Here is a 25,188-nt window from a genome sequence, read left to right on the forward strand (position 1 = left end):
TAGAATTAAGCCACATTAATTTATTCAGCTCCCTTTGGTTTTTTACAGAGGAAAAGGAAAGCAGTAGATAATGGTCCCACACTGAGTAAAGAATTATCAGGGCGTTCCCCCCCTCCACCAAATGCTTTGTCTTATTAAACACAGGGAAGAAGTGGCTCTACATTAAGAACTTCCAATTCTACATAGTCAAAACTTTAAGGGAAGATACATACTCTAAAACACTGTTACTTGACCAAAAATGCTGCCTTTTCTATGACACAGACAGTTATGAATGACACACAGTTGTTTTTTAACTTTGGGACCTTTTAAGATTCAATGCACTGATGACATTAGTCCAACTGAAAATATTTCTAACAAAGCTGCAAATAATTTTCTTATTTCCAAACAGGAAAAATACAATTTTTTTCCCCAAATAGTATTATTTTATACAGCAATACTGAAAGGCAGCAAGGATATCTAAAGTAAAATGGTAAATAAGGTGTTAAATTGAATGGAAATCTTAAGAAGCAAAAAATGGAAGTTTATGTTTCCGTCTGTATTTTGTTTTTTGTATCTTGGAGACAAAGTACCAAACCAGCTTCCACACTGGCCTAGGCTCATACAAAGAGCTCCAGGTACCATGAGTCATGCCAGGGCTGCTGGAAAGATCATTAACTTCTTTTGAGACACACAGCTTTCTGGTCATCAGTCTACCAAATTCACAAAGTCACCCCAGGCAAAGAATTCATTAATTCCAGGTCAAATAAAGCAGAAGTAAGCATGTCCAAAAAGCAAATTATCTTTGTTTCCCATTTTTCACATAATGTTGAATTAAAGGAAGAGGGAAAATGCACTGCTGCAGTGCAGGATGGAGAAATACACTCCCACCACATAATGGTACCTTTATGATCCTTCTGTTCCAGAGTCTTGTCTCTGCTTTGAGAATACAACTTTATATCATTCTATTTCTTATTAAACTTTATTTCCTATAATAAAAAAATTGAAGTCTACAGTAACAAAACTTGGTCTTTACCATATCCCTGCTGACCCAATTATACCTTTGAAGAGGTATAATAGTTACTATGGTTATAAATGTTAATGCAATAGAAGGCATTAATATAGTCAGGAAAAAAAAATCCCAAACTCAAATCTAATCCTCATGTATAAATAAATGATCAGAAGATAAAAGTTTGCAGCACATTCTATTGGGTGTTTGTCATCCAGCTTTATCACTGGAGGTTAAGGAAATGCATGTGCCATCCACCTGTACGTCAACATTACCTAATCATTGTTCTGATCACCAACTGATCATCACTTCTTGGGGTCCTGATCAGGCTCCTGGTGGAGCACACATGGGCACAGCACAGGGTTTGGTGAGGCAGCCAGGCAGAGCAAGCTGTGTATAAAAATGCACACACACTTCCACAGGTCCTTGCTCAACTGCAGAGCTATTCTTTAACTATGGAACGTCTCAAAATACAGATATCTTACAGTAACCTTTTCCCATCAGTACATTAAAGGGCCAAAATCAAAACAATACACATATTCTTCAAAAAAAAGGTGTGTAAACATCCTGGGAAAAGCAGTATTCATAAATACAGATGTTAACATTTATTTTTTTATAACAAAATTGTGTTTGCCATCAAAAAACCTGTAATATTTCTGATGCATCAACTCCAACATAAATACATTAACTGTTAGCCAATCACTGTTCCCCTCGCAGGAAGAATTTCTAATTGATTATGTGACATATATTGGATTATACACCACTACTTATATTATACAATATATAATTAATGTTCAATTCTTTCTCATTGCACATGTACATCTAGAACTTAATAACCTTTCTCTAAAAGGTTACTCATCGTCTCCTTTAAATGTACATCTTCAAGTCCTGGCAGTTTTTCCAATATAGTATTATTTATCTCCTGTTCAGGTTTCTTATGCTAAACATAGTAAGGTCAACAACCCATAGAAATCTTTGGTCTCTTCACAGCATAAGGCATGTACTGTAATTTCAAGGCAAAAAACCTGTAGAGAAAATCAGCATATACTGGATGCTGCTCCTTTTCACAATTCCAGCTTAACAGAATATATAAGGCATCTAAATTTTAAATTATACACATCACTTCAATTACATTATAGCTTCATCTGAAGCTAGCAATTACATTTCGTAAAATAAATTAATACTTCACTTCAAGAAGCTGTAGAGAAGTCCAAACCTCTGAAGTATGCTTTTGTTAAGTCATTAAATTAATGCACAGATTTGTCAGCTCTTTTCTCACATGCTTTGATCAAATTTTTCCATCTTCTCCATTTGCCTCCACATGAAAACTGTTGAGCATGCTACAAACAGCATTATACATGAGTCCTCAAATGTTTCCTGTCAGATATCTGGGGCAAGACTCTGCCCTTCAGCTTCTCAATGCACGCTTCATTTTCCAGACAGGCCTCACATTCAAGTGTTGTCTTCTAACTGGTTTGCCTGTCAGACAGAAGAGAAATAATTACTGGAAAATGTTTTGCATCTCGTATTTTTCTTGTCCTGTTTTACAGCCTAATATTAAATGTGAAAAGCCGAATTCATTGATTTTTAAAAGAAATTAGAAGTAAAATGGTATTTGAAGAAGCTTGGGGGTTTTTTTCCATTTCTGGAAAGCTGAATGCAGCATTATGCTGTATTAGGAATAAAAAGAGAACAAAATAGTTTGTGTAGTATCATTAAACTGATTAAGTACAATAATTACCAGATAATTAACAAGATAGCATATCAAGAAAAAACATAAGTAAACCACATATTCTTTTATTTCTACACTAAGCCTGCTTAATTCTAAGCTAACAATTCCTTTCTTAGAGAAATCCTCTCCCTGCTCCTCCCTTTTAAAACTAATTCTTCTGAGAAACCATTCCCAAACTTACAGGATATACTTTACTTTTCCTGTTCTATTACCTGTTGAATCAAACAAAAATTTCATTTCCCACTTCAGAAGTTTAATTTAGTGCATATCAACAACAGGAAAACACTTTAAATGGCTTTGACCCAGAAGACTGATGAAGGATAAAACACTTCTTCCGATATATATTAATAGTAGATTATGTTCTACTATAAACATTGCAAAAAGGCACAATCCAATATATGAAAAATATGCTTAATTGTTTTACTGAAAAAACACAGTAATGTTGCTGGATGTATTGTCCTTGATTATTTTAGACTTTTTCTTAAGGAAACAGAATAGTATTTATTTACATATCATTTAATGCCTAGAGGTGATTGCTACAGGTGCTTAGCCTTTTCATCCTTAAGAGCCAAGGAATAAATCTTATCTCCATTAAACACAGCAGAAAGATGGCTTTAGAAACTTCCTGCACATGTTCACTAATGCACAATCTAATCAAGACACAGTCAGTTGTGGCTTGCATACAACACAGGGGAGAATAATGCAAAGGTACAGTAAACAAAAAAAAATTACTCTGCCTCTTCATTTTGGAGCACTTGGTATCTGTGACTCTGCAGGTCTTCAATGCTCTCAGCAATCGGCTTATTTAGTGTTTCTGGCAGGAGGAGAGTCAGGAATCCTGCTGACAGTCCACTGATTCCAAACACCACAAATGGTACAGAAGGACTAAGAGATTTCTAGAATTCAAAATACAGAGTACAAAGCACAGCATTTTTTTCTGCTCTTAAAATACATCAACTGGAGTCAAAACCAAAATACTACAACTTGTCACTCCAGCAGTTTGTGCAATTTTCCATATACTAGTAGAGCAAAGAAACCCAAAAAATAGCATTTCACAGAAACACCTTCATATGACAACTTTTTTTTACATGTCTAAGAGAATTCAGATACTGAGCCTTAGCAGTACCAAATGCATTATACAGCAATCATTTTACTAACACATGAAATAGTTACACAACACAGAATATTACACTTCTATTTCAAAAACCAATAAAATACTAGGTATTTTTAAAAGTCTTATTCATTAATTCTTGAAATTGAGTGAACATTAACTTTTCATAAAACCAACTTTTTTTAAAGGAATATATGCATACATTGTACCAAAATCAACAAAGTGCTTTTGAGAGAAATATGGGAATCTGAGTTAAATAAAAAACTCAATAATCTTACCATAGATGGCACAAATGGAGCCAAAATGCCCCCAAATCTGCAAGACATGGAGCACACACCCAAGCCAGCATTTCTGTTTTGAACAAAGGATGAAAGATTTGTACTTTCACAATACACAACTGAGTCATGCATGAACGTGCAGTGGCACTGTCAGAGCCAACTTAAAAATATGAATTATCAGTAGTCTTTAATTAATTTAATGTCTTTAATTAATTGAAATGAAGTTTTAAGACCTCCAGCAGTTACCCCAAAGGTTTTCCTGAACTGGCTGCAGATAAGGTAAAATCACAGCCTTTCAAACCCTCACAAAACCACCCTTCATAGAAGTTTGAACAAAGAGGTTTTCCAAGATGCCACATAGGGCAATTCATCTGGACATCCCTGTGCTGAATGGGGAATGATTTCAAAATGTGACAGGATCTTCAGAGAGATGCTATCTGCAGCTCAGACTGGAGCAGCCTCAGGGTGCACAGCTGAAAAGTCAGTGCTTACCTCCAAACAGAAAATCACTATTTGCCAGTGTGAAGCTTGAAAACATCTGGCCAGATGTGTCACTACAGGAGCTGCTGAATTCTGGGCTCCCCTCCATTTTCAGACAAGTTCAAAAGAATCTCATCTAGACTGTGATATCAAAGCATGGCTTAGAACAGCAGGATCCTCTCTAAAGAAAGTTAAAAAGTCCTTCGAGTCTTTTATTTCCTGATCAAATGCAAACGTCTTCCACCTCTGTATCACTCCTACACAGAGTTGGTAACAGCCCCTTCAGAGACTGCCATTGGCACCATCATTAGTGAGATGGCAGGAACAAGCTCAGGGTGGCTGTTCTCTCTACGTCTCTTGGTTGCTTCCTCTCACTCCTCATCCTCAGTCTCACTGCAGAGCTGAGCTGCTCCTGCTCACCCTTTTGTCACAGTGGCAGGGTTAAAGAAGCAGAGCAGTGACATGGGTCACCAGTGTCCCAGTATCAGCCACCTGCACATCCCTTCCTAATGGCCCTTTGCACAGGTGAAGGGAAACAAGATGATGGAGGGAGCTGATGAGAAGCCAGTGACTTTGGCGCTTCTTCACATTGAGGCAACATTGACCCAAACCCCACAAGACAAGCCCAAGCACTTCCCCATCAACAAAATCCTTGAATGATGAGACACACTAGTCTGTCGGTGAACCATTCCTTTGGAAGCATCTTTCCCACAGCCCCCAAGTCTGTCCATACCCAGAAGTTTGCTGGCTTTGTTTCCTGGTGAGAGGTAACAGGGCAAAAGGTAGTCCTGAATGCAAATTGTGTCATTTCAATTCCAGTGCAAAATGAAAGTTGTTAGAAGACCATATGATAGTTTTAATTCAGAATTCAGCAGAGTTTGGGTTATACAGAATAATGTGGTATCCAAGAGGAAAACCACACAAATAGCTTAGTAATTGCTGAAAATAAGCAAAAAAGCTATCCTAGGCAGTCCAGTGGCCCCACTCTGATTTCATCCATCAAATACAAGGGCATCATAATTTTGCAATCATTTTCTCATTAAAAAAAAAAGTTCATTCTTATAGCTGTATTACTAGAGCAAATGATTACATTTTGTCCCCAAAGATAACCTTACTCTTTGTCCAAAATGCAACAGCGCTGAAGTTTTCTATTTTTAACCTTCTTTTCCCCCACAGGTATTTTAATGACACATCAAAAAGGAAAAAAGCCCAAAGCACAAACACTCCCTAACCTACAGCACTGCCCTGTTTCTAGCACGAGATGTATTTGTCATTGCTGGATGAACCAGCAACCTTAAAATATGTGCCTAACAGTCTTCATGCCTCAAGCAATAATTAGGTTTAAATAAGGAGGAGTAGGACTGAAAACTTATTTTTTCTGCAAAACATCCAACTGGGGGGAAAAAAGAGGAAAAAAATAGCGATCCTACCTCCTCTGCCTTTCAACGTCCATGCCTCATCCCATGACATGAGTGATGATGCCACGAGCACTACAAAGCTTTGCAAACACCACCAGATGGTGCTATTGCTTTGCTTTAAATTTAACACCCATTACCACTTCCTTTGCAGAACCATAGTATGTGCAATAAAAGTACCGGAGAGGTATTAAACATTGTTAAATGTATAAATTGTCACACGGCAGGAATTTTCCCATGGTTTAACATAACAATTTGCCACATTATTAAACATGACTTGTCTCATAAAAGTTGCTGATTTTTTTAAACTGTCTTTATTCTTGCATGTTCTCCACTGGTGGTCTGTGAATTTGACATGCAAAGTACTTTTTTTGCCAGAATATTACTTCAGATTCTCAAGTGAAGCAGTACTTTACTTGATTTTTTTATTTTTAAATATTCCTAATTACAAATGCTTAGTTTCAAACACACTGAAACAGTGCTGTAATTCTTGCTAAGTTTGAGCTGTCACATCCTTGGCACCAAACATCAATAGGACTTAAGAAGATAGTGTAACATGAAAACAGAGCAAAAAAAGCAGAAACCAATAAACGAAAACATTTTCAGATTTCATTTTCTTGATTATTAACTCCAGAAAAGCAAAGGGGACAGGAAAAACAAAACAAACAAAACAAAACAAATCAAACACAGGCACTTAAACTAACAAAAAAAAACCAAAAAGGAAAACAATGAGGTTTTAAAGGATACAAAAGTTTGGATGGCAAGAATGTAAACAAGCCCCCACACCCTATTTCAGTTAGCATGCTTGGGACTTGCATGTTCAACCTAAACCTGTGCCAAGGAGTCACACTTTTTTTTTTTTTAGGGGTTTGTTTGTTGGAGGATTTTTTTGTTTCCCCTTTTTAAACTTTTCCCCAAAGCCCTCAATGACCTGGATTTATGTCACCAACGTACCTCCCTCCCTCTGTGGTGCTACAGTCCACATCTACCAGCTGGGACACCTTCCTAATCCTCATTAGCTTTCAGCTTTCCCTGCACTCTCTAAACTGGGCCCAAGTTTTGCAGTAGATTTATAATTGCTATTCTTAATGAAGTTCTGCAGTATGACTCAAATTCTGAACATATACTTGGAGTACCATTTGGAAAATCATATGGAATCAAGGGTGAGAAGAACAAGACTGTATTATATTTTCCTATTTCAGCATTTTCTTCGGATAACAGAATAACCTCACAGAGAGTTGGTAAGAACTATGAAAAATAAATTTTTAGTCCAGTTCTTCATTAATTAAATGGTATAGAGCAAATTACTGTCATAGAGATACTATTAAATGAGTTGCATTATAAATATTTAATTAAATAACAAAGATACAGAAAAGCACTTGTTTTCCAGTGGGCTAACAAACAATCATCTAGGAGATGTAAGTATACATAAGGACTTGTATAAATAGTCCTTTCTGCAAATACTCTCCATTTATGATTAGGTTAGCACACGATTCATCACATCGCTATGTTTGGGTTTGCACCCTGTAATTTTACTCCCAAAAACCAACAGAAATGAGAAACCCAGCACCTACCACTGCAGCACAAGAAGGGTGGTTTTCATGCTTTTATTCTGGATTCAGACCTAGAACAAGTTGTCCCAAACGGCCTGGGAGGGTGCACAGGTGCAAAAGGTGTGACTGCTAGGAAAAACTCTCTTGAGCCCTGGCAAGCTGCTTCATTACAGGAAGGATTCATACTGTTATTTCAGGCAAAAATAATTACAGATAAATACTAAAGCATACCAGTAATCAGTAGTGCTGAGCATGAAAACAGATTTTATTTACCCAGAAGCTCTGTTAAATTACCTCAGCAGTGTTGGGTACAGCTCAGATGTATAAATGTACAGGATGTTGAAAGCAGCACTGACCATCATTTTTCCACACAGAGCTAACAAAGTGGGACCAAGGAGGAGACCTTTCAGGAAAGAAAAACAAGCTGTAGGCATGAACAGTCTCTTATTACTCTTTTTTACACAAACATCCAGGCTTCTTTAGGAGATTATCACACATATCCAATGTTTGATCCATACATTTTTCAACAAAAGCACTGTCTCAGCTCTTCCCAACCAAACTAGCTTAAGAACAGATGGTTAAAATTGCATTTAGGACTAAGAAAACCAACCCAATTTTTTTGTGAAATATAAAACTGTCACAGGCTGAAACAGAAGGGCTGCCACTTCCAGCTGTGCAGTCAGAACATCTCACCAGGTAACCACGTCTTTTGATGAGCACAGACACTGTACCCTCTCTGGCCCATTTATTGGAGTCAACCCATAACACACACTGTTCACTCCAAGAGTTTACTTGCTCCCCAAGGACATCCTCTTAGGACTTAGAATTGCAACAGCTCTGTAACTAGAAAGAACAAATGCTAGTGCAGCTCAGTTTACTAACAGACAGAGTTTAGTCAGCTGAACTGAAGTGTGCATGTTTTAAAGTCTTTAATTAATGTGATTTTGGTTATGGCTATGTTTGCACCATCTGTTTTAACAAGAAGATAATTTAATACTTTTTCAGCATGAAAAAAAACCCTGAATGCTCTGATTAGCTGTATTTCAGGTTCTCCTCCTAAGCATTGAGTTCATCATGCTTCTGTTGGCATCAAATGATATTCATTAAGGAATGGGAAACACTGATTGCATCTCAATTGCTTTTCTTTTAGTTTTGCCCTCGAATATTCTCAGTACAATTCATCTGCTCAAGTCAAATTCTGTTTCAATTGATGCAGAAATTCATTTGTATGTAAACTGAAATCCAAAACCTTGATTTAGTTTCTCTAAGCGTGGTGCATTTTTGCAGTTATTTCTGTAATTCACGCAAAAGAGATGTGCAGCATTTTCATCCAAGTTCTCCTTTTGCTCAGGAAGAACTCCAATATTCCATAGAGTTGCCAGATGGAAAGATGTGAACCTGGTCCTCCAGAGCCCTGCTGGGTGTTGTCAGAAAGCTGGGACATCCCTTGCCTTCCGTTAAGCAAATATAAGGCAGTGAAGGTACTTGTAATTTGTTAAGTTTCAAACATGTTCTCCCTGGAAGAATTAAAACTGAACACTGCAAATCCACATATTAGCAATACAGCATTGGAAGTTTTCGTTTTACTATCAAAACAGAAGAAAGAAACTGTCTAGACAGAGAAATTAGGACTCCGATTCTTAGGAATGAATTTTAAGTGCACTGTTCTCCAGGCTCCCTCCCTTAGGGGATTCTGAAGGCTGGCCATGTGGGGAATTATCGTGGGATGAGAAGCACACTGGCAATACCCAGGGAAGCTGACATGCAGTGAAAATAACCCCAGATATAGTCCTTATGTTTTTCTCACAGTCTTGGAACATACTTTTAGCAATTCCTGCAGAACAGCCCATGATTTTCTTTCCATTTAAAAAATGTAACAGCATTAAAAGCAGGAATGCACATTCTCCTATGGGATTCTGGTGGACATGTATCAGTCATTCCCTCACTCTGGCCAAGCATGTCCCTGCAGCCCCTGGAACTCTGGTATTACAGCTGCTCTCACACCTTTCCACCGAATGTGCAGTGACAGCTGCACACACACAAGGCTGCCTGAAACAGCCCAGTCAGGGCAACTGATCCAAACATGGGTAAAAGTAAGGTTCTAAGTTCTCTCTAAATCCATGTACTTCAGTTTTATTGATAAGGGATGACCTTCCATTAGTAGATCTTTGGAATTTAGAGAAGTAAACTGGAAGAAAATGGTAACAAGTGGTGCTGATGTCTAAGACCTTCTAGAAGAGGAGTTTCTCTGTGAGATTAAGTTTTGATGCTGTCACTGCCATTAATAGTCTCATTTGCAGTGCCATTATGTAGAGTCACCCTCTGCCAGTCATCTTCATCGTAAAAGTTCACTTAAGCAGTACTTTTGAAACCAGGAGTTTATAAACTTACTTCAGAAAAAATATCCACCATAAAAGGTTAGTTCTGAACACAAAATAACCAACATTAACAAAAGCTGAGGTAAAATTGAATTAAATAACTACAAATTCTATTTCCTTTTTCAGTGGAAAGCAGATCAATAAAAGCCACAAAAAGGTATTATGTATTCAGCACAAGCAGATAAATCTAAATGAAAGATAAAATCCAGCTACCTCTAGACTAGTAGTCTCCTTTTCTTACTATAGTATAAAGCAAACACAAAATGCAGATATTTTTGTGCTTTCTACCAGCTTTTGGAAGAAAATAGTATTACAGCTCCATTCTCCCTCCACTGCCACTCTCCCTCACCATCTTCCAGTCTGATACACAAACTAATTGCTGAGTTTGAGTGATAAGGAAAGAGGAAGCTGAGGGATATATCAGTTTTTACCTAACCATTGAGAGAATTTTAGTCTTAAATTCAGTACACATCTCTAATAACAAAAATGTTCTTGGCTTATTCCACAGGGGAAATTACCCGGATCAGATTCTCATTCACAAGTTAGCAGAGTTATGTAGAAATCAAGCAAAGGTTACAGACAAGAGGCAAGTGCCCAACATCTCACTAAAATCTTAAATCCCTTGTAATAAAATCAAGGATCTTACCAGTCATCCAGAAGAACAGAGACTTAGACAAACATAATACTAATAGGAAGGTCAGACTAGAGCTGCAACAATCCTCATTTCATCCAACGTGACTCATTTTCATCATGCTTGGAATCGAATTTATTTCTACTGAACTGACAAGGATCACTCTGGGCCAAGAGCCAGCTTTACCCTCTCTACAGTGCAAAGTCAGATGTTTTAATGGGATTAAAGTCAAGTCAACTGGAAAAGGCAGAAGATTTCCTGTAAATTAGCAACTCTTCGGGAACATTACCCTATCCTAATTAGTCCCTACTGCTTTTCTATCATTTTGTTTAAAAATTTATAAGAAGCATAAAGAGGAAATCTGTTGGAATAAAGAATCTGCCTCAATAAAAGGAGCAACAAAACGTCTGAGAACTTGAATTAAGACAAGATGGCAAATTAGATTATGGGACATTTTATCTCTGCCTGTTTTTCTTCCTGGGACTTCTGAGATCAATTGGAACTGATGCCAGACAGCATTTATATCTGTTAAGAATAAATACAGCCTATGGAAGACTACCTTGTAATCACATTGCTGGTGCTCCTCAGTCAAAACACTGCTAAGGCTGAAGCATTTCTAATGAAGTGACGTTATGAAAAACAAAAGCAGAGAGCAGCCTCACACTATTTGTTAGTGCCGTAAGTTTTCAGTAGCAAAAATAAATAGTAATACAGAAAAACTGAACTTGAAATGGAAATGAAAGTGAAAATATAAGCCCCAAAATTTTGTTAATGTCACCAACAATGCCAGAAAAAACACATCTTTTGAAAAGAGAAAAATACTTGATGATACTCCGCTGTTACTATGAACTGTCCTCACAACTGCATAAACAGCAACACCCAGTTGAGACTGACATAGACAGCAAGCTTGTGGCATCTCTATGGGTTCCATACTGCAATTCTGAATTTCCTTTTTTATTCTCAAGTACAAAATTATTTTTTATGCTTTGTAGTGGCTTGGGGCTTTTTAATGATGAGTTAAGCTTCCAATTCCATAAAACCTGAGGTTTCTATTTCTATACCTACCACATGCCACCAAAAAGAATGAAAAATCAAGCTTGGCATCTCACAATGTCAAGATCCAGTCAAACTAATGACAAGACTGCATGGCAGTCTGGCAATTAAATCCAGAGCTTATAAGGTTAACTGCTTGACAGTGATGAACACAGTGTCAGTGTCTGAGACAGAACGTGACCTTCAAAGAGCCAAGGCTTACAGTCAGACAAACTTAGTCAATTAACAGGTTCAAATTATGCCTGCAGGAAGGTAAAAGGACTACAGACATGACCCTGGCTCCCTGACCAGCCCTGAAAGCAGGAGAGGAGTATAAATTGATAGGTCTTCAGGCCCTCATATACGCAGTCACAAAATATCCATTAAGTTGTTTTGCCAGCTTTTAACCAAATTTGGAAACTTGTAGCTTTGCAGCAGCACACACTTACCAGCACTTGTTGGTAAAAACATGGTGAATATACAGGCAAATCCTGCAAATATCAGGAAACACGTCATGGTTTTACGTCTGCCAGACCTAGAAGGAAAAGAGCACCAAGGTAAAGATGTAAACAAAGTCCTTTGGGTGTCTTTCATCTTGTCTGTAAAATATCAAAGTACTAAAGTACACAGCAGCATAAGGAACAGTTATAAATCTACTGTATCTTGGTAAGTACTTCAAATCTTGCTTCTCTAGTTCTGTGCACTGAAATCCTCCCAAAACAGCTTTCCTTTTTCTAGTCAAGTTTTCATTTTTAAGCTATGGAATTTGTAGCCTTGAGAAGATTCCATCTACTTTGGCAACAAGAACTCAAGACTTTTTCCTCTCTGTACTAAGCAAGGCAATGGGCCTTGTCTCCAAAAGGGTATTACAGTGCATACACACAAAGATCAAATTAACAATGTTCAAGAAAATGTAATTCAAATACTTCTTAAGTATTTCTCCTTTACAACTTTGCATAAACATAAACAGTTGTAACCCACTGTAAAACTGTTTTGTATGCTTTTGTGTCTAACAGTATACACACAGACATCACTAAGGACCATTTTTACTGCCTGGTGTCTTAAAATAAAAGAGAAGATGACAGGACAGAAAATCACCAGCCCATCTCCACATCTGCCATATTTAAATATTTCGTAATTATTTGCAAAGGCCCACAAGTAAAGATATTCTTAGCAACAGTTTGCAGGCGTGTAGAAATATTACACGTGCTTGTTACTTTATGAACTTTCACAGCTATTTCTAACTACTCCCCCATACTAGTAAAACCACAGTTTATCTGTAACAAATGTACAATGCTTGGTTTTAAAAATCTAAAGTATTTTTGCAACAAGCAAGTAATACTTTAAGGATATTGCTCACTAAAACTGAATGAAAACAGAGCAGTGGTTTGTCACATTCTCTTCTTTATTAAAGCACCTAAAACTACACCTATCTATACTTCAGGAAACCAAAAGCTTGAAAATTACAATTACTTTGACAAATTACAATGAAGAAAAAGAAAAAAAAAAGGGAAAAAAAAAATAAAAGGACTTGTGCAGTTTGCAGTTTAAAGAAATAGATGTGTGACTTAGGCTTTGTGGGCTTGAGGTGAAGGTTGGCTGCTTGTTTTGCTTTGCAGTTTAACTGAACTGGCAGCTTTTTACTGCCCAAAATTCCCCAAAGGTGGCATCCTCTCCAGGCTGAAGAAAAGAGGATTTTTGCCACTGACCTCAGTGAGACCAAAGTATCATAACAAAGATACTGAATGCGAAGGTTACATGAAACCCTGAGGAGCCCTCTGCTGCTGGATTGTTTGGCCTTTGGAAAATAGAACCTGCATAAAGGATGGCTTCCAAACACACTGAAAAGTATGAAAATACATAGACATGGCTCATCCACACCTTCATGAAAATTCAGCAGTTCTCACTTCAAAGATCTCTTTGAAAAGTAAAAATGAACAATTCTGAAAACTGCTTTCAACTGCAGTTGGTAGGCACTACAAAACCAAGTTATTCTGAATAAAATATGTAAGAGATATATTATAACCCATAGATACTTGAATAACTAAGCTATTCCTTTTTTCCATAAAGACCCAACTTTTTAAATAACATTAATCATTGAAAAGCTTATCTCTGGAGTAATGCAAGATACGAACAGAACTAAAAAAAATGAAGAGGCAGAAAACCAGGCTCTCTTTTCTTTATCAAGTGCAGAAACCCTCGCAGTGGAGTAAATCCCCAAAGAACCAACACTGTTCAGAAAAACAGTGAAATATCTTACTGAGAAAAACGTTAATATTTTTCTATGGTATCTACAAATGTGTGCAGAGAACTTTTCTTACCAGGATTTCTCAATAAAAAACATGCAGAGGGGAAATGCTGGAACTTCCACAAGGCCAGAAAGAGCCACGTTTAAATACAGATTTCCTCTTAATTCACCAGCGTTTAAAGTTAGTCCATAGTACACAAAACTACAGACATACCTAAAAATAACCAGAAAAGTTGTATTATTAACTGGTCTTGTTGTATCACTTTTCAAGACAGCACCTAATATAAAATTATGCAATCTGTATTTTATCTTGCTCACAATTTTCCTCCACTGAGTCTATGTAATGTAATTTTGGGCTGCTTCTTATTCCATATCTCTATGGTTGCTATCCATGCAGTCCTTTTCTTCCCAAGACTGGTTCCAACACACATCCTGTCAGTTATTTCTGCTTCAGCTTCTCATTTCAGTCTGCATAAATATTATGTTCTCACCAGATTATTTCTTGGTAGGTTTTGAAGCAGTTTCTGAGCAACACACTGAAAATAAAACACTACCAGCAACAGTAACAAAACACCAACCTTACAAGACATCATTTCAGATGATTGTTGCCTGCCATCAACTGCCAAATTTATGATTTACTTTCTTAGGACATCATTTTTAAGAGAAAAGGATGAAGATTTTGTTTGCTTCCTGCTGTCTGATTCCCAGCACCTCGGCATCGTGCTATTACCTACCAGAGGTACATCAGAATGAGGGTTCGCCACCGAAGCACCGGGTGTCTCACCAAGGTCTGGATACCAGCTGTTGATTCACCCTTTCTCAAAGTTACTGCATTTGGCTTCAATTTCAGATTTAATCTCTCTTTTCCATTACCAAGGGCAATGTACTGCAGCACATCTTCAGCTTCTGCCATTTTCCCTCGGGAGTACAGCCATCGTGGTGATTCTGGGAGCATGCTAACAAGACAGCACAGAAAATCAACAACGTAAAGTTCATTCATATGAACACAGCACTAAAGTCAAGCTTTCCATTTTGCAGATCAACACTTGAAAAGAAAGTACCAGTACGAAATTCAGAGGAAAACATTCTATTTTCACCACTCTGCATATTCAGTTCCAAGTAGCCTGGTGCTAACAGTTAACCTTACAGATGGATCACTGGGAGATGCTTGACAATGCACTCAGTGATGTTAAAAGAGCTGACACCTGAACCTTGACTTGTGCTGAACTACTTCTTAGGCAACACTACACTACCATGGCCCAGGAAGCATCTCAAACCTCTATTATCTGAGCAGCCTGGACAAAACTTCATTCTCAAAGTTTATTTCAAGCTTCCCATTATGGGAAGGGCTCTGAATAAGAGTGGAAAGAAAAGGAAGGAAACCTTCCTGGGGAATTAACTGTCAGGCTCCAGTACCAGCTCATCGCTGCTGATGTAGGTTTTAAACCTCTTATTCCCACATATAGTCAGAATATCCTTGCTTACCACAACTTCATGATTCCTGCTTTTTTTTTCCCTGTTGCAGCTTTTATATGAGCCATAAAATAAAGAATGGAATATTTTGAACCGAACATTTATTTTCTCTGGCACTCTTTAACAGAGATATACATCCTACAGTCAAACTTAACTTCCATTACTTTAAAGGATCCCAGTATTTTTAGTATTTGGGGAAGTAATTCTACTTCATCAGAAACAGAATGCCATAGAGGAAAATATATCATGCAGAACTTCTTTATGATGCCCTCAGGCTTTGTATTCTTTGACTACAGGAAGAGAGGTGGGTTTTTTAGTGTACTAGTCTTCAACAGAACTTCTTTCAAGAGAAGATCTATCTAACAAAATGAAATCAGAGGAGTCTTTTGCAATCTGTGCTGTATGCCAGACATTCCTTGCATTAATGTGCAGGCAACCTACTATGCTAATTCTTTCATTTCTTCTACAGCTTTAACTAGTGATCAGGAATGTACAAGGTGTGTAACTTTTTATGTTAGAAGAACGTTCTCTAAGAACACAGGCCAGCCAAAGCTAGCACTTAATTCTTTACATACTGATGCAGTTTAAAATCATTGTTATGATAGGGCCAGTGTAGGAATTCTAAACAGGAGCACCCAGCACTAGGAACAGGCACAGGGAACCTCAAAAGCAAGTAGATACATAGCAGAACATGCTAAAAAGGTAATTCCAAGTGCTCCCACTTATTTCCCTTTGCATGCATCTCATGGAAAGAAACTCTAAAATCCCTCTAGGACAACTTCCAAAAATTCTCAAGTGCTGAAGCCCTGCCTTGGCAAGAGGCAGTGCTCCTGGCAGACGCTCCAGCTTGCAGCCTCTGGCAGGCCTTCCTTCCCTTCCCCAGGCAGATTTGTAATCGAGTTTTCTTGGACAGCTGGCACACAGCTGCTCTTTGCAGTGCTGGCCACCACAGCTGTACCAGCATTCAGAAACACAAACTTGTCTTTTGGGTAACCCTGAGTTTCTGCTTCATTTAACACCCCTTCTTCCTGCACAATATAATTTTAACCTTGCTTGGTTCACAAATCCATGAAGAAAAATGTTATCCTCATTTTTGCCACTCACTCAAACGATGACAAGAAAAAGTAACTTAATTACTGCATCTCTTTTCTGATCATTATAATGCATGTGAACCACTTACAAAGAAAGGAGGAGGAAGAAGACTCCTGGAGTATTTGCCACGAAGGCAAGGTAGCGCCATTCTCTGACACAGTAACCCAGCCAAGCATAAACAGCAATGCCAACTGCAAACGTCAAATTAGTTAAGGACCCTGGAAATACAAGAGCAAACCAGTCACTACAGAAACCACTGGCAAAAGAAAAACATTTCTTAAGCAGAATTCCTAGCCCATGATACACCTAAATAAAACAGCAATTTTATGAGCTATGTTTATAGCACTTGTGAACCAGCTGGCTTAAGTCTATTTTGCAATCCCAATGAAGAAGAGCTTTGTGTAGTGTGTGGGAGGGTTGGGGTTTTTCCCCCCCTTCGAAAAATAAAGAGTAGGACACGGAAGAGAGGAAGAAAATAACAGAAACCTGCAGAGAGAAAACCTGAGGGCAGGAAGGGGACGCATTGAGAATGAGTGCTTTATTTAGGTCTGTTAGGGCAATCTTGAATAGAAATGGCAGGCTGGAGCAGAAATTGAAACTAAGTTATAGAAGTACCAGGACTGAGCTCAGTACAAAACCAGCTGCCAAGCCAGAGGTTTACTACAGCAGATGTCCGATGAACAAACATAAATAAAAATGTTTAGAATATGGGGTCAACTGGAACTCCAAAAGCCTAGCAACAAACCTCCTGCAGCCTAGCACAGGAGATCCTGCAGGAACCCAGACACTCTCAGCTGTGGCCCACAAGGGCCAGCTCACACCAACACCCAGAACAGCTGCCCCAGCACAGCTGAGCTGCATCCAGCAGCTCCCTCTCCTTCAGCCCCTCCTTCTCAGCGCTGAGCAGAATTAGAATAGAGCACCTAGAGCAACAAGCAGCAGGAAATGGCTTGTCTCTTCCATCCATCAGGAGGCTGGCCCTGCAGGGAGAAGGCAGGGAAGAGCAGAGACAACAGGGCAAGGGAGAAGGAAGGGTGGGAGAGAGAGAAGGCATAATTCAGAAAAGTGAACTCAGGAGAAAAGGAAAATTCAGTACTTTAAAAAAAAAAAAGAATGGAAGGTTCTATCTAAACCACAGCTGTCTCATACATCCCCAGGACTCCAGAGGAAAAAAAAATACGAAAAACAGTAGAATGAAGCAACTGAATAAATGAGGGAGAGAAATATACCTCCAGCTGCAGCAAGTTAGCATTTGGAGCATGGTTTTCTCCGTGTTCTAGAAGCTGGAAAGGAGTTGCAGCCTGGGCTACTCCACCTTTGCAACTGTCTGATATGCAAGTGTTAAACTTATTTAGGTCTTGGCAGTTACATATGAAAGAAGGACATTAAAAAATACTGGAGAGTCAGCACATTCAGCAGTGGAAAAAACACAGTTCAGGCACTAACTCATTCTGTGGTTCAGAGAAAGTTCCCAGAGTACCTTCCCAAGGTACCATACAGCTGAATTAGGCAGGATCTGCTGAAACTTTTTTTTTAATGTAATGCAGTGTACAAATTTAGAAATGTTAGGAACTAATGTATCAATTTGAAAACCTCGGTTTTGCTATTTATCAAACAAACTCAGTCCCATCTTCCTTATTCAGGCACCTTTCCCACAGAAATCAGAACTTGGAAGAATCACATCACACTCATCTGACTTATACTACAACTGACTTGACTTGGTAAAAACATAAAAAGGTACTGATAGAACAATGTGTCATAGTAACAATGATTAAATATATCCCAAATCCCACCTGTAAATGACCAAAATGATTTTCCTACATATTCTTGTGTTAGGACAAAAGACACAAGAGCCATTCCACCATTCACAATTCCAACAAAAAACCGTGAAACTGCAAATACGTCGTAGTTCGGAGCTAAGGCTGTGACGTACCCAAAAACGACATCAAAAAATAGACCTGCAGAGACAGAATAAAATGTAGTTAGTACTTCTGCTACACAGCTTGAACTCAAAAGAAGGGAAGAGACCACAGCCAGTTCGTGACTGTAATGATTAGGCTGGAGTACTCATCTCTCATCTCTGGCTTTCTGAAATCACACCATATGAAAATTACAATCATTTTCAAGTCACAATGCCTGAGGTCTGCAATGCCAAAGATGGCATTTCCTTGAGACAATTTTCTCATTTAACAACAAGACCCTTTGGCTGCAAATGCAGCTGGAAAACAAAACACCAGGACTTGAGTAACCCACCCTGAAGATGCTTAGAAAAGTCAGTCTCCCTCACCCCCTTGAAAAAAAAGCAGATTATTTTTTATTGGGAACAATGTAGTTAGGCAACATGTGGAATACTGTGCTCCAACAGAGACAGCCATGGCAAAACCAGGTTTTTTCACCTCCCACTGATACTCCATGACCTCTGTGCTGCTCAGCACACTGACAAGAATCAGTTTCAGTGCTGCTCCACTCCGAGTGAAACGCTCATAACACGTCATTGACAGAGCAAGGGACCCATGAGCAGCCTTTCAGTAGGGTGGCCCAGGGGCAGGAAAGAAAGAGATGTTTTCCATGTAGAATACTTAAGAAAAACCTTTTAACCATCTTACCTGAGATATACACTGGTTTCCTGCCCAGTTTATCTGACAAAGGGCCAAATGTGATATTTCCAATGAGCAATCCAGCAAAAAACAGGGATGATGCAAGGCTTACTTTGTAGGCTTCTTGTTCAATTAGGTACCACTATAAAAAAAATAAAAATCCCTATTAAAAGTATGCCCTTCCCCCAAAAATAATATAAAACTACCAAAATTCTTCTCATCATTTCCCACTTCTTGTTTTATATTCCATTAAAGTTTTATTCAAAGTTTGATAGGTAAGCCAACAGTAGTCATATTCTTTCCTCTCTAACAGATTCTAATATCTCTCCTCCTGGAAATTTCATTGTAATAAATTAAAATCATTCCACTTGGTAAGCATCATTAGCTGCACCCCAGTTCCCAAGCTCTGGCAAGGCAGCTTATCTTAGGTTATTAAAACAAGGAAAGTCTGACCTGTGAACAGCTTAGCCATTTCAGCACTAAACCAGCACAACTACTTCAATGAACAGGTACTAAAATTTCATTATTAAGAAGTATAATGCACATTCACTACTGCAGTGCTTAGAGAGTTAATGCTGTGTTTCCTGAACAATGAGTGATCCCTGGTGCCTTTCCTCACCACACACACGATGCACTCTTGAACAGAACCAGAAAGGGATTACAGAAAAGCGTCCTTGTTTCATAAAAATGCTCAGAACTAGTTATGGTCTACTCGCTGGTATTTCGGAATCTTATTGCGTACATGCATTTGTTATCAAACAAAAGTTACAAATAAATTATGGGTTTCTTTAAAAAATATACTTTCTACCTCATCCAAAATCTAAACTGAGGCAGCACAATCACAAATCATCACAGTGAAGTAACTGAGAGTGGACTGAAAATACTATTTCCCAATGGGGCAAGGCATGCGGACAGCCTGTACAATAATTAGTTCTTGAAGCCATTCTGGAGTTTTTTTGAGAGCACTGCCCCTGCAAAACCAGAACAGGACTGAGAATATTTAAGCTCCATGAAGTTTAATCTCCATCAACAAAATAAAGGAAATAAACTTTACAGAAACAGCTCTTGCAGGGTAGAACAAGAGAAAAGATTGCTTTTGCAAACTGTTACTTGTGCTGTTCGGTGGATGAAAGTTTGTATTTTAACAAGTCTGATATAATGATCTGTGAAGAATATAACTTTTAAAAGAATGCATCTATCTACTTTATTTTCACAAATAGAGGTTGTTAAATATTCTTCAAAATTAACTGTAGCTTGCCAACAAAAATGTTGCCAATTTTGCTCTCACCGAAACAGACATCCTCTGAGCTCTTTACATCCACAAGGCAGTCTGATTTGTCTGATTTAGTTACTAGACTGCTAGCAGCAAAATGCTGGTCAGCATCTAAAGGCTTCATTAAAAAAAAACCATGAACAATACAGTCTTCAGAAATCTTAAAATAAAGTTAACAAAATGCATAGGAACATAAATTTATTTTTATTTAAAAACCACAGTATTAGTTAAAATCTGATGACTTCTAATTATAAATTAAGCACTACCCCATATTAGGCATCCTGCTGAGAGTCTGAACCTGAAGGAAACAGGCTAATCAGAAGTATCTGTTGCTGACAGAGGATACGATCCAATGTTGCACCATTCCTTCTTATGTCTAGTCACTACATTTTTCCAAGATAAACATTACACAGGCCCACTTGGGATAAGGGGAAGGAAGCAAAATTTGACATTAGCTACACACCGAGTGCTAACCTGTCTTACAGGAGTTTACTGACAACTGCTCCAAGAATTCCATCAGCAGAACTCCTGCAGTTCACACTACCAGCCAAGCCACCCACACAGCCTTTTTTCTGACACTGGCAGTGATGCTGAGGTCACTCCTGCTTGCCTGAGCGATTATAGCCCAGGCACCAGGAAAAAGCAAGCACAGCCTCTTGCCTGGAATCCATAAGGCATGAAGGTGAAGGGTCAAGCTTCTGTCCCACTCGGCAAACTCCAATCTGTTCCATCTCCCACTTTCACACAAATATCCAGACTGGTGCATGAGTTCCATTTTAATGGTTATAGTCTTTAATATGCATCTTCTGTGAGTAACTAATGCAGCTCATGGCAAAGCTTACATCCACAGCAGATTGTGCACACACGACAGATTGAGGCTTTTCTCAGTACAAAGCAGACATTAAGAGGAGCACATTCTAAATTCTAGAGTTATAAACTGCTAATTAAATGATCATTCTTCCTTAATAACTTTCTAAAACAGATGAAAGTAAAACTGAAAACAAAATAAATAATATACAGAAAGTTTAATCTAAATAAATAAGCATTAGATTTATTCAGTTACGTACTTTCAGATTTTAAAATGATAAAATGAAAGAGCCAGATAGGCGGATTCTAAGAATTTTTAGTGCCATGAGCAGAACATTACACTAAGCTCTGCTTGGCTTTCCCAAGCACCATGTTGTGCACTACTGACATAAATCCCAAGAGGAGGAGAAATTATTACAAATGAGAGAAGTACTTGCCTCAGTTACGATGGATGTGAAATTCCTGGCAAAATGGATATGCTTGGCAAGCTCAGCTCTGCTCACCAGAATTCCTTCTTGGTCTCTGTGATACTCGGGCACAGCTCCCACAAGCACAATAAGCATCGACTGACAAGCCACGTATACCTTAAAAATAAAACGTGATTGTTTACCCTGAACAATCCCAAGAGACCTGCTGGAATACTGCAAGCTTTTCATTAAACCAACAGTTAGCAAATTCCCTTTACCCAGCATCCCAGAGAAAACACAGTCAGTCTACTGTGTTTAAATCCCCAGATGTGGCCATGGAGGCTGTTGGGAGCAGCAAGTACCACTCCAGAGAGGCTGCTGCACTTCCAAGGAAAGTTGCATCTTGATATCCTCCGTCCTGTTGTAGAGTTGCTCAGTTTGTTCTTGCAGTTTTGTAGCCAGATGTGGGAAGGGAAAGAATTAAAAACTTCATAATGGTTTCATAGGTGTAATCTAAGACTAAAACTTTTTATGTAATAGATGTTTTACTTACTACATTCTAAAGAATAAAACCTGCAGTAACAAGCAAAAAAAAAGTTATCCAAGATTTTTTTTTTTTTTAAAGTCTTCGCTAGTTATTTCCATTTCAGGAACTGAATTCCTAACCTGATCATCAGCAAAACTAGAATGTGCAGGAATAAAAAATATTTTCATAAAGAAACCCGTATGAGAATATTGATTTATTGAGATGAGCCTCAAGATGTTCTACGTATCTCCCAGGCCTTGCATGCTACTTTATTTTTCTAACCTAAAATAACATTATCCTTAAGCCTATCCACACATTAGTGATTTTTAGGAGGTTACCACTGATGGAAGCTTTGCCTCTAGAATGGCTTTCATTAGGCCACAAGTCTTTGGCTGGTGCTTTGGCTGGATATTGTTTTAATGTACCATTTAATCCAGTGCTTACTGTGGACACTCTTGCAGAAACAAGTTACAAACCAAAACCTGCAACCAGCCCCATCTCCCTCCCAACAGTGTTTAATTCAATGCAGAACTACACTAATAGGAGGAAACCTGATATAAGAAAACAAAGAGAGTGAAATGTAAATATTTGCGTGCTGGGGTGTGGACGCTATTTAAAGAGAGCATCCTGCATAACACTTTCACAAGAGATTAAGAAGAAGGAGGAAAAAAAAAAAAGGGAAAAAAAAAAACCAAAAAACCAAAGAAAACATTTGGTAGGGTTAGACTCCATTTCCCTCCAGTCAGCAGAAGTTTAAAAGTCACTCTTCAAAAAAATGAAGTAGATAAAAAGACGTGCATAGGAATAGGAAAAACAGATCATAAACTTTGACAAGTTAAGCATGTAAGACCGCACTGAGGTAAGCAAGAGGTTTGACAGGCAACTTGGAAAAGAACCAAATCCGTTTTGGAACGCCCATGAATCCAAGCGGGGCTCCAAGAGGATGTTTGCCGCCACGGTAATGCGAGGGGAGGGCTCCTGTGCCAGCCCCCGCAGGAGCCAGCGGAGCAGCCCAAGGCTGGGACCAGCAGGGGGAAAGTCCTCAGAGCCGAAGGAACGGAGGGGACAGAGGACCTCGGGCTCCTGCGTGACCCCCTTTCCCAGCGGAACGCCCGAGCCACCGGCAGCCGCCGGCGGGGCGGGAGGCGAGCGTGGAGCACCTCGGCAGAGCGGGCCCGGGCGGCCGCGCCAGCAGCAGCAGCCTGTGCTCGGGAGCGGCACCGCCGTCCCGCTCTGCCTGCGCCCTCCGGGATGCTGCCCGGGCTGCGGAAGGAGAAACCAAAGGGAGCGCGCCGCGTCCCAGCTCCCCAGACGCCGAGAACGCGGAAGCGGGCGGCCGGAGCGGCCGGAGGAGCCCGGCGGCCCCGCCTCACCTGCAGCAGCACCAGGAGCGCCGTGAGGCGCCGCTGACCAGCGCCGAACGGCCCCGCTGCCACGAAGGCCTCCTCCAGCTCCAGCTCCATCCCCCGCACCAGGGCCCGCCCGGAGCAGAGCCGAGCCGCGCCCCTGTCGCCCCGCCCCGCCGGGAAAGCCCTCACACAGGGCCTGGAGCAGCCGCTTCCTTACTGTAAATCGAGCGAGCCCGGGCAGCCGCGGTGCGAGGGGAGCGGGGTGAGGCGCATCAGCGTCAGGCGGTGGGAAAAGCCTTGCCGCTGCTGCAGGGAGAAAGGGCTGCCAAGAGAGGTGGTTGGTCCAACAGGATGCACGGGGATATGGCCACATCTCTCCAGCAAAAAGGCACGCACAGGGCAGCTGCGAGAGACACCCCAGAGAAGAGCAGAAGAGCTTGGCAGATGGTCCACAGTGGTTTGAACAAGGGAGCAGCTTTCCTTCTTTCATGACCTCGAATTTAAGAGAAGCAGTGTTTTTCATCAAGATTTAATCTAGACTAGAAATTGCAGGCTTCTACCAAACGTTGATTTTTCTTGGTAGCCTTCTCCAAAGGCCAGGAAATTGTCCTGCCAGTTCAATGATCAGTTTGAACTACTACACATTCTCTCTTCACCCAGGGGCTTGCAGAGTAACACCTAAAAGCTCCACATCCTATGAACAGCAGGGGAAGCTCCCTTCAAGTTAGCAAGGAGACTTAACTCTCATTAATTAAACCTGACAAAAAGGAGTTTGACAAAAGCAGTGAGTGACCTTTGCTACAAGTGCCTTCAAGACTCTAGCACACATGATTAGAGTTGTATTTTTCCTAACATTATATTTGTTTACAATTACACAAACTTTATACAGGGGTTTAGGTTTGCTTTGGGGTTTTTCTTTTAAGTCTTTCTCCTCAACCATATCAAGAAATTCTTTCATTTGAGGCAGTAAGGTAGGATGACCTCCCCTCAGTCTCCTTAGTCCAGGAGAACTAAAATTAGTAGAAATATTGGCTGGGGTGGCACAGCTCCCTGAGGAAGCAGTGAGTGCCACACAATGTGGTGTGCTGCACAGGAAGAGCTAAGTGAGGGTCAAAGTGCTGCTTACCTTGGAACTGTGACAGCCTGGAAAAAACAAACTTTCTAAATAATTTCTAAGCTTCCTCATCCACGTAGTCACCATACATTTAGCAGAGTAGTGAAATCCTACATTTTGAACTTCTTGTAGTCTGCTCCAGCTGCTTTCATGATTCCTATCCTAATTCAAACAGGGCAATCTGTTGCTGAACCTTGGCAAAGGCAGCAGATGAAAGACAGGCTTCCCTTTCTGTTCCTGAATACATCTACAGAAAGGAGGAAAATAATTTTGGAAGTCTACTGATTTTACAATACCTATTAGATTTCCCCTCATATTCCACCATCTGTTTTCCTATGTTAGTGAGGAAAATACACAGTGCTTCAGAACTGAAAAAATCAAAAATCAAACCCAAACCAAAAACCCTGTCACCATTGCTGCTGCTGACTCTTTTAACATTTTAACCTAAAATGTATGTACCAGCACTAGTTTTGAATTACCAGATGATTCCCTGAGTGGGTCTTACCAGCATCATGTTAAACAGCAGGAAGACAGCTTTTAGCCCACATTTGGGAGTGTTCCTGCTACCTGCTAAACATCAGTTGAAGAAATCAAGGAAAAAAAGGCAGCATTGTTTTCTGAGATCCACAGTTTCTTGGCAGGGTGCTTGTACTGCATGAACTGTTCTGACACAGGAACTGAATCACTGCAAGGTCCCTCAACAGTCA

At 39.6% G+C, this 25,188-nt stretch overlaps 1 protein-coding gene across 2 annotated transcripts; it reads right to left on the reverse strand.

Moving 5' to 3' along the window:
• LOC138112261 (solute carrier family 22 member 15-like) lies at positions 1-23,481 on the reverse strand. 2 transcript variants are annotated; one of them, XM_069019062.1, is made up of 12 exons: positions 23,392-23,481; positions 21,523-21,669; positions 19,015-19,147; positions 18,202-18,366; positions 16,497-16,626; positions 14,578-14,799; positions 13,917-14,057; positions 12,045-12,130; positions 7,849-7,957; positions 4,107-4,179; positions 3,455-3,613; positions 1-2,464 (listed from the first exon to the last, which is right to left on the reverse strand). In XM_069019062.1, exons 1-12 carry the CDS (start codon positions 23,479-23,481, stop codon positions 2,438-2,440), a joined length of 1,482 nt encoding a protein of 493 aa, XP_068875163.1. In that variant the 3' UTR covers positions 1-2,437. The 2 variants fall into 2 exon arrangements, with proteins under 2 accessions (XP_068875163.1, XP_068875164.1); XM_069019063.1 differs by having other exon boundaries at positions 3,450-3,613.
• Between the last annotated feature and the right edge of the window lie 1,707 nt (positions 23,482-25,188).

The sequence above is a fragment of the Aphelocoma coerulescens genome, chromosome 6, assembly GCF_041296385.1.
Source record: "Aphelocoma coerulescens isolate FSJ_1873_10779 chromosome 6, UR_Acoe_1.0, whole genome shotgun sequence".
NCBI classification, from domain to species: Eukaryota; Metazoa; Chordata; class Aves; order Passeriformes; family Corvidae; genus Aphelocoma; species Aphelocoma coerulescens.

Bases quoted from the DNA above. Each gene is read 5' to 3' on its own strand.
- LOC138112261 (XM_069019062.1), bottom strand. From the start codon at position 23,481: ATGGAGCTGGAGCTGGAGGAGGCCTTCGTGGCAGCGGGGCCGTTCGGC. The intron at 21,670-23,391 runs GTGAGGCGGGGC...TTTATTTTTAAG, and splicing joins CGCTCCTGGTGCTGCTGCAG to GTATACGTGGCTTGTCAGTC. The intron at 3,614-4,106 runs GTAAGATTATTG...TTTGAATTCTAG, and splicing joins CTCCATTTGTGCCATCTATG to AAATCTCTTAGTCCTTCTGT.